Source organism: Phytophthora ramorum, assembly GCF_020800215.1.
Source record: "Phytophthora ramorum isolate Pr-102 chromosome Unknown Phyram_PR-102_s0012, whole genome shotgun sequence".
In the NCBI taxonomy this organism is placed as follows: domain Eukaryota; phylum Oomycota; class Peronosporomycetes; order Peronosporales; family Peronosporaceae; genus Phytophthora; species Phytophthora ramorum.
In genome coordinates this window covers 191,493-204,412 of record NW_027150658.1, presented here as the reverse complement: position 1 = coordinate 204,412, position 12,920 = coordinate 191,493, and the positions used below count along the sequence as shown (strand labels likewise).

General features: G+C 56.8%; 6 protein-coding genes across 6 annotated transcripts; 3 read left to right on the top strand and 3 right to left on the bottom strand.

The window, feature by feature from the left end:
- Nucleotides 1-170: 170 nt before the first annotated feature.
- On the bottom strand, nucleotides 171-683 carry KRP23_11395 (uncharacterized protein; the record flags this gene model as incomplete). The annotated part of the gene is made up of 1 exon (XM_067881942.1): nucleotides 171-683. The coding sequence occupies one exon, from the start codon at nucleotides 681-683 to the stop codon at nucleotides 171-173; it is 513 nt and encodes a 170-aa protein (XP_067740232.1).
- A 719-nt stretch (nucleotides 684-1,402) lies between these two features.
- Nucleotides 1,403-3,403, top strand: KRP23_11394 (Long-chain-fatty-acid--CoA ligase 5; the record flags this gene model as incomplete). The annotated part of the gene is made up of 1 exon (XM_067881941.1): nucleotides 1,403-3,403. The coding sequence occupies one exon, from the start codon at nucleotides 1,403-1,405 to the stop codon at nucleotides 3,401-3,403; it is 2,001 nt and encodes a 666-aa protein (XP_067740231.1).
- Nucleotides 3,404-3,954: 551 nt separating this feature from the next.
- KRP23_11393 (putative 12-oxophytodienoate reductase 2) lies at nucleotides 3,955-5,079 on the top strand (the record flags this gene model as incomplete). The annotated part of the gene is made up of 1 exon (XM_067881940.1): nucleotides 3,955-5,079. One exon carries the CDS (start codon nucleotides 3,955-3,957, stop codon nucleotides 5,077-5,079), a length of 1,125 nt encoding a protein of 374 aa, XP_067740230.1.
- A 256-nt stretch (nucleotides 5,080-5,335) lies between these two features.
- Nucleotides 5,336-9,209, top strand: KRP23_11392 (uncharacterized protein; the record flags this gene model as incomplete). Its single annotated transcript, XM_067881939.1, has 5 exons — nucleotides 5,336-5,570; nucleotides 5,646-6,043; nucleotides 6,113-6,158; nucleotides 6,226-6,400; nucleotides 6,479-9,209. The coding sequence occupies 5 exons, from the start codon at nucleotides 5,336-5,338 to the stop codon at nucleotides 9,207-9,209; spliced, it is 3,585 nt and encodes a 1,194-aa protein (XP_067740229.1).
- A 989-nt stretch (nucleotides 9,210-10,198) lies between these two features.
- On the bottom strand, nucleotides 10,199-10,795 carry KRP23_11391 (uncharacterized protein; the record flags this gene model as incomplete). Its single annotated transcript, XM_067881938.1, has 1 exon — nucleotides 10,199-10,795. One exon carries the CDS (start codon nucleotides 10,793-10,795, stop codon nucleotides 10,199-10,201), a length of 597 nt encoding a protein of 198 aa, XP_067740228.1.
- Nucleotides 10,796-11,299: 504 nt separating this feature from the next.
- KRP23_11390 (ALA-interacting subunit 3) lies at nucleotides 11,300-12,676 on the bottom strand (the record flags this gene model as incomplete). Its single annotated transcript, XM_067881937.1, has 1 exon — nucleotides 11,300-12,676. One exon carries the CDS (start codon nucleotides 12,674-12,676, stop codon nucleotides 11,300-11,302), a length of 1,377 nt encoding a protein of 458 aa, XP_067740227.1.
- Between the last annotated feature and the right edge of the window lie 244 nt (nucleotides 12,677-12,920).

Here is a 12,920-nt window from a genome sequence, read left to right as displayed (position 1 = left end):
TGTGGTCGAGTCCTGCGTGACTGAGATCTTGTGGAGGTGTCACTCGTGTCTCTTTGCATTGAGATCCTAATCCTACGGGTCTAGAAGGCTAACTGTGGACGATTGTTGATTGATTTACAGGTAGGGGGGTCCATGTAATCTGACGAGAGATTCCAAGACCATTTCAGCGACTACAGCATGAACGTCAGGACAACAACGGCGACGGCGACACCAGCACCTGAGGATCTCACGACATTCATTGCGCTGGACGAGCCGCCGGCACTTGAGTCAGAGGCGGCGCTGTCTTCGTCGCCGACGTCGACGCCGCTGCCGCTGCCGACCAACGAGCTGCCGGCGATGTCGATCCCCATGGACGTGCACTTCTCCACGACGGGGTCCACGAGCTCGCTCATGAGGCTCAGGTTCTCGTTCAGTGCCAGCGTACAGTCCTCCGGGTCGATGGCAAGGATCGCGGCCATGAGAGAAAGACACGCGTCGGTCTCGCAGATGGTCGTTAGCTGCTCGTCCGATGGCGCTCCGTCCAGGTCGGCGAAGACGACGCCCGAGTTGCTGGCGCACGCGGTCGTGTTGGGGTTCGTGAGCAGCGAGCCCAGCTCCGACTCCTGGCACACGCCCACGGCTGCGGCTTGTTGTAGCAGGCAGGCAGCGAGCGTCGTCACGGCGAGGAAGAGGCTCTTGGTCATCTTGGAGGAGTGAGTCCGAGGAACAGGATTGAATAATGAGCTTGGCTTCGTCCTAGAGCATAGCGCGCGAACTCCTGCCTTTTGTTTGATGCATTCGTTGTTCGAGCGCGATGGTCCCACTGAAGTCAGCAGCGAGTCGGAGCAGTTCAGCGCGCCATGTTGGTGCCGAGCTGCTCAAACACTTGCTGTGTCCTCTGCGTCGGTGCATCGCGCGCAGAGCTTGATGCCCTTGGCTGGTGAAGGTGTTTATCGATCGCCGGACGATGGCCTTTAGACGATGCAATTCAGAGCTGCTTGGCATTTGGTCAAACCTCGCTCGCGTGATTGCTTGGTGTCCAGTCAGTCCGAATAAGATGCGCATCTCGCTTAGGCGAGCGCCACGAAGACGAAGTGTCCTGTGCATCGCCGCCACAACTCGTTTCGACTTGGCTAGTGCCTTCAGCAAGACGCCAATGCACTTGTCACGCGAAAGACGCCTTCAAAGTTGCGCGACCGCTTTCGTTGCTAAATCACTTCAACTTGCAAAGTTGCTCGTCGCGCAACATAGTTCGTAACGGTCACGTCAACAGGCACCGATCTTGAGCATACTGGACACCCGTCTGCACACGTCGCAGATTTCGTGCGTGGCGACCTTGATGCGCACTCTTTGCAGATTCCCTCGGGCTCCGTTCATTGACGAGTCCTTCAGCCACTCGCCCTCCCGCCGCCTCCACACCACCATGCAATGCTTGCAACGCTCGTCCCGCATCGGTATCACGGGTAGACTCGCACCGCGTTGGCTGCGTGCTGCATCGACTTCCAGCGCCTCCAGTTGCTACACCCAGGAGCTCCCCACGGAGCCCAGCGCTGCTGGCCGCGGTCCTGCCCGAGTCTGCCCCATCCAAACGCCCTACAAGCCGCACATGACGCTTTACACGAATCTGCTGGACCGCGCCAAGGTGGACGACGGCAGCCGCCCCATGTTCGGCTCCAGGCCAGTGGACCCCAAGACTGGCGTGGCCGTCGGTAACTACGAGTGGCGCACATTCTCTCAGTTCCTGGATCACGTGGACGAGACGGCGGCCGGCATGAAGCACGCACTGGGCCTCGAACGACAGGATATGGTCGGCGTCTTCAGCCGCTCGATGTACGAGTGGACACTCGTCGAGCAGAGCTGCAACCGCATGGCCTACACACTCGTGCCGCTGTACGACACGCTGGGACCCCGCACGGTGCCCTACATCCTCAACCACACGGAGATGCGAGTGGTTTTCTGTGCCAAGCCGCAGACGGCCACGCTGCTCAGCTGCTTGCGCGAGTGTCCGCACTTGAAAACCATCGTGCAGTATGAGAGTGCGTTGGATGAAGAGCAGGTGGCGCAAGCGGAAGCGCTCGGGGTGAAGATTTGGGCGCTAGACAACGTCGTGAAGATCGGTAGGGACCGCCCGGCAGAGGCCGAACCGCCGAAACCCGACGATCTCAGCACCATTTGTTATACGTCGGGTACAACGGGAACGCCCAAGGGAGTACTGGTCACCCACGCCAACTTTGTGAGCGCGGTGAACGCTTACCGCCCGATGATCCAGGCCAACCGCGACGACGTTTACTTCAGCTTCTTGCCTTTGCCTCATGTGGCGGAGCGCTTCTTGCATGCGATGATGATCACAGAGGGGGCGGCGATCGGGTTCTACCACGGCAGCGTGGCGAAAGTTCTGGACGATGTTCAAGCGCTGCACCCAACGGTGTTTGTCGCTGTACCTCGACTCATGAACCGCATCTTCGACCAACTGAAGCACAAGGTCACCTCGGGCGGCGATGCGAAGTACGTGGAGTATTTCTACCACGCGCTGGAAGAGAAGAAGCGCTTAAACTTGCTGCAGCACGAGAAATACGACGCAGAACTCTTTGACCGCTTCAAGCCGATGCTTGGTGGTCGAGTACGACAAATTCTCACGGGCGCTGCCCCCATCACGAGCGAAGTGAAGGAATTCTTCCAGTTCGTCTTTGGTGTGCCCGTTCTAGAGGCGTACGGAATCACGGAGGCTTCGGGCGGCGTCGCCTGCTCTAGCGCGACGATGCCTCAAGGTCCGCACGTGGGGGTCCCGCTACCAGGACTCGCTGTTAGACTTGCTGACGTACCCGAGATGAACTACTCCAGCGCTGAAGGCTTTGGTGAAGTGCTGATGAAGGGTCCGAACGTGTTCTCCGGTTACTACAAACAGCCCGAGCTGACCCGAGAGGTTCTGGATGCCGATGGTTGGTACGCCACGGGAGACATCGGCCACTGGAATGCTGATGGAACACTCAGCATTGTCGATCGTAAAAAACACATTTTCAAACTCTCTCAGGGCGAACACGTCGCCCCCGAAAAGGTGGAGGGCGTGTACCAGAAGAGCAAGTTTGTCGGTCAAGTGTTCGTGGACGGAGACTCGCTGCAGAGCTACCTCGTCGCGGTTGTGGTGCCTGACGTTGAAGTTGCTGCACACTCACCATTCCCAAACTGGCTGACGGACAAGGAGCAACAGCGCGGTCTGGAGAAGATGATTCTTGCGGACATGGACGTCGTAGCTCACGCCGACGGCCTGCACGGCTTCGAGCGTGTGAAGAAGATTTTCCTTACGACCGAGGCTTTCACCGTCGAAAACGACCTCGTCACCCCCACGCTGAAGCCTAAGCGAGCGAAACTTGCCAGGCATTTCGCCGATGTAGTGAAGGCGCTCTACGCTTCCGGTCCGCAGTAAAGAGGACATGGATAAGTCGTATCCAAACGGAGAACGTTGACATGTAATCAACACTCTAGCTAGTTTTGCGATGATAGAGTACAATGGTTTGACTTCCGAGAGAAGCAGGCATGATTCACCAATGAGTCGCTCAGCGGGGTGCTTCAACTTAGCGTCACAACTGATCAGGACATGCTGCTCAGCCAATGCTAGTCAAAGCTACGGTAGCATTTTCGTTTGCGTTTCAAGCCTTCATGCAAGATAAGCTTGGCACACCGGTAGTCTCCAATTGAGACTCTCGGTGCACTGATGCCCAACCGCTGTGCCTGTCTGACGGATGTGTGTTTGAAGCCGAGGGTGCTCGTGTCAAACCGGTTTTGGCGTAGTGGAGATGATGGCCAGGAGCTGCTTCCGTTCGATGCGAGCCGAACCGTCAACATGGTCAACATGGGATTGAAGTGTTGCAAATCCTTCAACATGCTCCTCTCAACCTCCTTCTCACTTGTCCTTTTGCTCGCTCCAAGCTACACCACCTCCAAACCGCCCCACGCTCCCCTCGTACCTTGCCAACCATGACGGTGCCGCTCAAGGACTACACGCTCTTCACCCCGTACCAGCTCAGCAAAAGCCTCGAGCTCAAGAACCGCATCGTGCTGTCTCCACTCACTCGCGCGCGATGTGACCCCGTGACCCACGAGGCAGGACCCATGCAAGTCGAGTACTACTCGCAGCGGGCCGGAGCGGGGCTCCTCATCACGGAAGCTGTCGCCGTGTCGGTGCAAGGCTTCGGCTGGTACGGAGCCCCGTGCATGTACACGGAGGCCCACCGCGACTCGTGGCGTCCGGTTGTGGACGCGGTGCACGCCAAAGGGGCCAAGATCTTCCTGCAGGTCTGGCACATCGGACGCCAAGGCCACCCGAGCTTCAGTGGGGACGTCGTGGGGCCGTCAGCTGTCGGTCCCGTGTCGGGCCACACTCGCAACGTGAGCGCTGAGCAAGCTCCCTACGAGCTCTGCCGAGAACTCAAGACCGAGGAGATCCCTGAGATCATCCGAGACTTCTGCAACTCCGCGCGTCTCGCAAAGGAGGCAGGCTTCGACGGCATCGACATCCACGCCGCAAATGGCTACCTGCCCGACACGTTCCTGCAGTCGTCGACCAACAAGCGCACGGACCAGTATGGCGGGTCGATTGAGAACCGCGCTCGCTTCCTGCTCGAGCTCGTCCAGGCGCTTCAGAACGAGTGGCCTGCTGACCGCATCGGCTTGAGACTGTCGCCCAACGGTTTCTACGGCGACACTGGCAGCGCCGACAACTACGACGCGTGCTGCTACGTGGCCAAAGAGCTGAGCAAGTTCGGGCTGGCCTACCTGGCCACGTTGGACGGCTTCGGCTTCGGCTTCCAGGACAAGGGCCGACTCACCAAACCGTTCGACGTCAAGAAGAACTTCGAGGGCACCGTAGTCGCTGCCAACAGCTACACGCGTGATACAGCAGAAGGGGCTCTGCTTAGCGGCGCTGTTGACCTCGTGAGCTTCGGACGCCCGTACATCTCGAACCCCGACCTGGCAGAGCGTTTCTACAACGACTGGCCGCTCAACGAGCCCGCCGGGTACGACACTTGGTTCGGCACACGCATGCCCGGGCCTCACGGCTACGTCGACTTCCCGGTCTACAGCCCAGAGTCCAATCCGTGATGTTGTTCAGAGAGAATGTTGTAAGTATCAACACCTTGAAAGTATCCGTCGACGCGGTATGGATGCTGAAGGAGAACACCTTCGACGTGGTAGCTCATTCGTAACTAATGAGCATGAACCTCTGCCACAATGGGACCCGATGCTTCGTTACACGGTCGTTTCTGTAGATGATAATGGACGCCACAACCTAAGTTTTGCAACACCTCACCGCCCATCCTGCCAGCTGGACGAAGCTCGCCACAGCTGATCTCGCACAATGGAGAAGAGGGCGAGAAGTCCGTCGGCTCTGGAAGTCGCGACCGGCATGACCGTAGCAGGTGAACACTACGTGGACTTGGACTCCCCGACGACACCAACCACGCAGTCCATGCAGCTTCGACTGCGAAAGCAAAAGTCCACCGCTTCAACTGCTTCAGTAGCGAACGAAGAAACTCGAGGCCGCAAAACGATCATTCGCGTCAAGAAGACCAGCCGCCGACCTGAAGAACGAGGTAGCGTGAATTCAGTGTTCATAGAGATCTCGTAGTTTTCTAGTTACTAACTGGTAGTCTGCTACTGCCTCACAGCTTTCCGTAAACATATCGGGAGTGCAATTCGTGCTGCGGCGGGGGTGTTGCTAGCTGGAGTTATTCAGACGGGCTCGTCGACGTCGCCCACCGGGTCGACTTTCCTGCCTTCATTTTACTACTTGGGCGGTCTCGCGTATGCCGCTATCATGGTGATTTACGCGTCGGCCTCCACTGTTGGCGGCGTAGTGCAGCAGATTTGGCAGATTGACCTCGGCGTGGGTCTTGCGCTGCTGTACAATTTCGGAGTATTCTTGTGGATTCCTATCACGCAGGAAAACCTCATTTCAGTGCCGGAGAATCTGAACGACGCGCCGTACGACGTCAGTCTGCACGACTGGGGGCTGGTTTCTCCGTTCATGATTGCCTTCACACTCGTGGTCTTCGTGCTGCCGATTGTACGTGGAACATGATGTTGGGGCATCTTCTGATCCATATATTAACGTAATTTTGGCTGGAATGCGCAGCAACACAACGTGAAGAAGTTCGCAGTGATGTCCAACGCTTTCTTCAGTACGTGCGATGGTTCTATTGCTCAGTGAGGGGGTGCTAAGCGTTGAACTGTATGTGCTCTCAACAGTGCTCAAGTTTATCAACCCGATGAATCCGAAGGTTGGCGAGACCGGCTTGAAGGACCTAAATAACAGCGACTACAACACGCTGGGACTGATGAAGAATCTGGCGGTCTACAGCCTCATAGGAGTTGCCGGCACGCTTATCTCGCTCATGACGGTGATGCTACCATTCCCCCTCCTGTACGTTACTTTGTCTACAGTTCGTGGCCGTGATTCGAAGAAGCTAACCGCAGGATACTCTCCACGTGTTGATCGTAGAGCTACGAAGAAGCTAATCCGGCACATGTATAAAGCCCCAACCGATGTCCGCAAGATCCTCAACTTGATCATGGACTCGTACTGCTTCCGCGTGAAAGACATTAAGAAGATGGATTTCTTTCGGCTGCGGTTGGATCGACTCATACGGGTAGCGCAGCATCGATTGTCCGAGATGGAGGAACTTCTTGACGATTGCTGGTGGGAGGAGATCGTGGGCGTGGGGCTGTGCCTCACCTTCAACAAGAACGTCGCCAAGCAGTTCGTGAAGCTTTACGGGCGACTGCTAAAGGACTTGAGAGCGATGAAATTTGCTATCGAGGCCGAGAATGGTCACTGGACACACGTAGTCCTCATGAAAAGGATGCAGCAGAGCCTTCACATCATGCAGGCTGAAGCCAACGACTTACTGCACGACATCACTGAGAAGGTACTCGAGGCCTCGACAGACATGCCTACACCCAAGTTTGAGCACCTGGAAGAAACGCTGAACCTCTTCATGCGGAAGTACACCAAGCTGTACGGCGCAATGCTCTCGGCCGAGGTGCATACTCCTGGCGACGTGGGGAAGACGATGTCGCTCAACGTGTTCATCTACTCCTTTCACTCGTTCGTACACACGCTGTTCCAGTTCGAGGACCGCTTTAACCATAAGGACTTCTCGTGCACGTACCGCGTTTGCAAGTTCCTCAAAATGGTTTGGTGCAGCATCTACCAAGGCTCCATGTACATGCGACGGATGACGATGTTCGCCGTGCGTACAACCATCGCCGTGCTCATAGCCTACTGCGTGTCAACGTTTGTCTTCGCTTTCAGCGCTACAGGACCCACCGCTATCGCTATGGTGGCGGAGTTCCAAGTCGGCGGCACGTATGGAAACATGAAGAACCGCATGGCTGGGCTCGTGGCAGGCACGGTGGTGCCGTCCATTCTGCACTTCTTCGTCTGCAAGATCTCCGACAACGTGTTTTACAACGCAGCCAACAACATTGTGCTCTTCGTGTGGATTGTGGGGTCCATGTACGTGTGCTACAGCGCGCCTTACCTGCGCATGGCCGGCATGGTGTCCGCGTACATGTCCGCGTCGGTCTTGCTCGACCACAGCTGCCGAACTACGACCACAGCTCTGTCATACTCGAGTCTGACGGAAAACTCCATGGCCATTATCATCTTGATGCTCGTGGAAGTCAGTATGCAGCCGCAAAGCGCACGGGGACTTCTGCGCTCCAACATCCAGCAGCTTCTTGGGGCGTACAGCAAAGTCTTTCAGCGAGTGTTTGCGCACCATATCACCTGCGCCACTGCACCAAGCGCTGGCGCTCTCCCCACCGTCGTTGAAGCCGACTCCATGTCTCCTACCACGGCCCAACTAGGTGAAAAGGAGACGAGGTCACTGCACAAAGAGCTTTCCATCACGTTGCCGGCGATTTTGAAGCAGCAGAAAACGCTAGTGCATGATGCTACAGCCGAGCCCAGCTTGTGGAAGTCCAAGTTCTCGCACGAGCAGTACACGCAGGTGCTAACTGTCTGCTGGACACTACTCGACAGACTCCGACTGCTCTCGGATCTCGTTGAGTGGCGAGCGAGGCTGAACAAAGACTGCGGACACGAAGGCTTTCGTCTTCGACGCAGGAACGCGGGAACTCTTAACGATGAGTGCACTGCCGCCTTCAAAGAGCAGGAAGAAGAGCGAGCTAAGCAGCCTGAGACTGTCTACTTCACGGCTATTGCTCCGTCAAGCGAAGACTTCATCCCTGAAGCGCCCTTGCCACCACTGCCTTCAAATGCGCCTCCTTCGGTTGCCAAGGCTAGATGGGACCGGAGTCAAAATGGTTACGAGTCGCTGGTGGAGGAATCGTTGGACGCCCTCGTCACGCTGTTCAGCAACGACTTCACGTACAAAACCGCCGACGACTACGCCATTTACCTGCAGATGAAGGAGGCATTCCGGATCGCAGACAAAGACCGCAGCGGAACTGTAGACGCCTCGGAGCTGGTCGTGCTGCTCGAAAAACTGATGCCGTACGCTGGAAGTCAGGGAGACGTCCACATGGAGCAGTACGTGGACGAGTTCATGAGGCTTGTGGACAAGAACCACGACGGGCAGATCACGTTTGCAGAGTTCATGCAGGCACTGAACGATGGCTTCCGGCTTGAACTCGAGGTTTACCAGAACACGACGCAGATGATTCCAAGCAACGCAAACCACCAAGTTTGTGACGCCCACGACAAGCCGCCCCCCATTCAACAGGGGCCAGGAACCAGTTCGATGGACATCTCGGACGATAGCTCGGGCGTTGACCTGCTAGAAGCAAGCGATGCTACCAGTGACGCGATCTTGCGGCTCCCAGCATCTGCTTCGAGGATACAAGTCCCTCGAGGAACGATGTTCTTCACCCCGCCGTCTTCATCGTCTGGGATCGGGTCGTATCTGTTTGGCAACAGGGGAGAAGACAGCGACCAGGCCTCCGACACTAGCAGTAGTCGCCGCCGATGGTGGGCCCATACCCGCGCTGACAGTGCTGGGGTTACGCTTCTGAACGTCGAGTCCTTTTCCTTGAATGAAGCTGCGGCGACGCTGAAACAGAGCTACGGCGAGCTCCTTTTGCGCTCACTAGACGATGACGACCAGTACGTCACAATGGAGGACTTCGTCGTCATGAGCTGCCTCATCAGCGCTTGCGAGGACATTGCCTTAAACTTGACTCGACTCAACACACTCGCTGCTTCGTAAATGACCGTGCTTCTCGATTCGCGAAATCTTTGTCAAGGGAACGGTCCAAATCGACATTTTCTTTTCAATCGCGGCGTGGAGCATGGGGCATAGTCCAAAGTCGCCCGTAAAGTGAAAAGCTAACTATTCACATCGGCAGGTCATCATAACTATCCTCAATTGGCGTGTTAAAATTTTGAGTAATGCCCACGGAGCGAAAAATATACAACCGGAAGGTTGTGCGAAGTGGCAAAGGGATTTACTGCGTCAAGCACGGAAGTGGCAAACGTTGCGAGTACCCGGTCACACCAGCTTGATTAGGCATAGAGATGGTACTCGCTGCAGGCATCCCGGTTACACCTACTCGAATGGGTCTGTGGTGCACTCATGGCAGCTGGAGTACGTGTCAAGCGAAAGGCTGTGTAAAAAAGTTGGGCTGGGAGGAGCAGAGTGCTGGTGTAGGAAACAAGTAGTGAAATGATGCCTACAACTTTCACCCGTTTGTATTTGCCTGAACACTACAAGTCGAGACAAACTTTGAGGACACAGGATCATTTCCCGCGCTAATTCACTTCTCTGCGGACACAGCACGCTTCCTACAACCTTTGTGCGAGCATAATGTGCTGTGTGGCTGGCACTTTCCTTTCATCCAACACTTCTTGCTGCATCCCGGGCGAGAGCATCGAGTACCTCCGCCATGACTGAAGCACTTCCTTCTTGATAGAGCAAACTGTGTACAACCTGGACTGGAGCAGACCGGTTCACCACCTGACGATCCTTTATCGGAGGCAATCGGCATCAGCGAGGTTCATGCGATTGTCAGGTCCTTGGTCCGCTGCACTGCTTTCGAACAGGAGAGAGGCATAGAGTTCTTGCTATGTATTATACTGTCAGAGCTACTAAAAGCCAATCGACAGGAAGGATGGCCTTTGCCGTTGGGGCGTCCTCTTCCTCTGTTCTTGTACTATTCTGTAGCAACCAACCTATCCTGACGTCGTTGGCTGGCCGCCTTAGGCCTCCGTCTCGACTTCGTCCTCCTCGCCGAACTTGCCGCGCTTGGCCATGTAGTCGTGGAAGGCCATCGAGCTCAGCAGCAAGACGACCACCGCCGCTTGACCGTAAATACGCGTGTGCATGATCTGCTGCGAGGCCGAGATGCCCTTGTTCAGGTGCTGGTAGCTGTAGATGCCTCCAACGAGCGGCACGCCGACGCCGATGAGGGCGCGGTACGGGTGGTCGTACAAGAAATTGGCGCTTTGCTGCCAGACCTTGAGCTTGGACGCCTCCTCCTTCTGCTCGATGAAGGTGCCGTCCATGGTGGCCATGTACATTTGCGGGTTGTGTGCACCCTTCACGATGCGGCTCTCGGCTTCAAGCGTGAAGGAGCCTAGGAACGACATGGCTACCAGCGCCGTCTTGCCACTGGTGTTCAGGCGGTTGCGGAAGGCCGGCCAGTACTTGTTGGCCGTGAGAACAGCCGTACCCATGACGGCGGCCACGGACACCCCCGTCTTCAAGCCGCTGATGTAGGCGTGGCGAGAGATGATGTCGCGTTTCTTGTCGGGGTTCACGGTCTCCCAGGTGGCGGCATGCTCAGAGACGCTCATGGGGCTTGGTGGCGGTGGGGAATGCTACTTGATCTCGATGTGGAGACTTGGAGAATGGGTGGCAGCGTTGGCGGTGAGACCACCGCAACCTTGTGGAAGTGAGACCACCGTCAACATGACGTCAGCAGGTGGACATAGCCCCGACGAAATCGCAATCGGCGAGATTGCGCGAGGCTGTCACAGAGCCCGAGGCTCATGCACTCTCGGCGGCGACACTTGTTGGAAGGCTAGCTCGTTCGCTACATGTACTGGTCTGTCGATGCTCTGGTGACACCAGTGCGGAAATTACTGCTGCATGTTATGGTGAAGCCCCCGAGTCTTCACCCACTGCCGTTTGCAAGTCGATCCAAGTGCAAATCGGAGTCACTACACCTTATTAGGTGCAAGGTAGGACAAAGACTAGCTGCGCGCAATCCGACGGATTACGCGAGAGTGTCTCAGGGCGAAGGGTGAAGGTGCAAGAGCAATCATAATTAAGGTCTCCTTGGAGCGCGATGGTCTACTCTACTGCGTCTTCTTCCACGCCAGTGCGGCCGCATCGCCTAGCGCGCGAGGACTGTGCAGTTTGCGACCAGAGAAGAAGATGGCGGCCACCAAGAAAATGCCGCCCACGCCCAGGAAGAACCCACCCAAGACGTAGTTGGCGCTGCCGAACCAGCCCACCTCCTCCAGCACGAGCGCCTTGGTGCCGCTGAAGGACCTGACGAAGAAGTTGGACTGCACGGCAAACGTGAGCGTGGTGCCGGCTGGAAGGTCGTGCTCGATGCGGCCGTGCGGCTTGCGGAACGGGTGCGTCGCAGCTCCTTCGACCCACACGCGCCAGAATTCGTTCTCTAAGCCGATGCCAACGCCGAAATCCGGATCCAGCGCGTCGTGCACCCACGCGGTGCTGTTCGTGTAGTCTGCAGTAATGTGTGGGGCCGTCGATCCTGTCAGAGGCGGGATGAGACGACTCATGTTCGGGTTGAGCCAGACGGGCAGGTACGTGTCGTCGGGGACGTCCCATGTTGGGTTCTTGTTGTTGTGAGCTGCGTAGGTGCGTGCGATCCCCTTGGACGTCATGTCAGTTAGCGAGAGCTTCTCGCCCGACGGCAAAACCCCTTCGTGCAGCCAGAAAATGTCGTTGAACATGGTGTTGGCCACGATGCCGCACGGGAAGAGCTCTCGCTGCTTGGCTGCGGATCTTGGCTCGCATACACCTACCGAGCACAACTCGGACGTGGCAGTCTTCATGGGGTAGCACTCGAGCATCGACCAGCCAGAGTCCGGGCGCCACTCGTCCGTGAACTGCGTGCGAATGATGGACGAGACAAAGCGCCGGTGGTTCTGGTAGTACCCGTCCAGCTCATAGAAGACGCGCGCGGGGCTCTTGATATCGTTCGGCAGCGTGAGATGCACAAAGCATGTGTGGTCGGCATGGAACGAGTTGGCGTCGTCCGCCGAGTTGAGCCGGCAGTTGGCCAGCTGCGAGACGTTGCCGTCCGACTGCGTGGCGTTTGCTGCTTGTGTGTCGTCGTTGCCGTCGTAAAGCACGCGAAGTGTCGTGAGAGTGCTGGACGTGTAGACGATGACGACCCCAAGTGCGATACACAGAGCTGCAATCGCGAAGCAGATTCCAATGGACCATCCAAGCGTCAGAACGGGCTCCCACATGTGCATTTGCTGCTGCGTCATGCGCGAGCTGTCTGGGCGATTGGTGTTGGCGTTGGCGGTAAGCTTGGTAGGCGGGTGTTTCTTGCCACTGCTGGAGCGTTGACGTCTTTCCTTGGACGCAGCTCGGCGGTTCGAAGCAGCGCGGGGCATTTCAACGCCCTCCGGCAGCGGCACTACCAGCGACTGGACATCCACGTCGCTCGGGCGTACGAGAGGCTTGGCCGTCATCTTGCTTGGCGTCGTCTGCGAGCCCGCGTTCTCTCAACTGATGCCATCTTGAGCAGCAGCAATGGGGGCAACTTGAAACGTCCCAGCAGTGATGGCGTGAAACCCCTCCAGGTACGTACACAATTAACTTGGCGCCGCGCGAATAATAAAAATCACTGTATTTTTGTCCGCAGGTTCGTCTACAAGCTGCTGCTAGGGGTCTTCAACGAGAACCAGGAGGAGATAGCAAGCCTTTGCCGTCGGG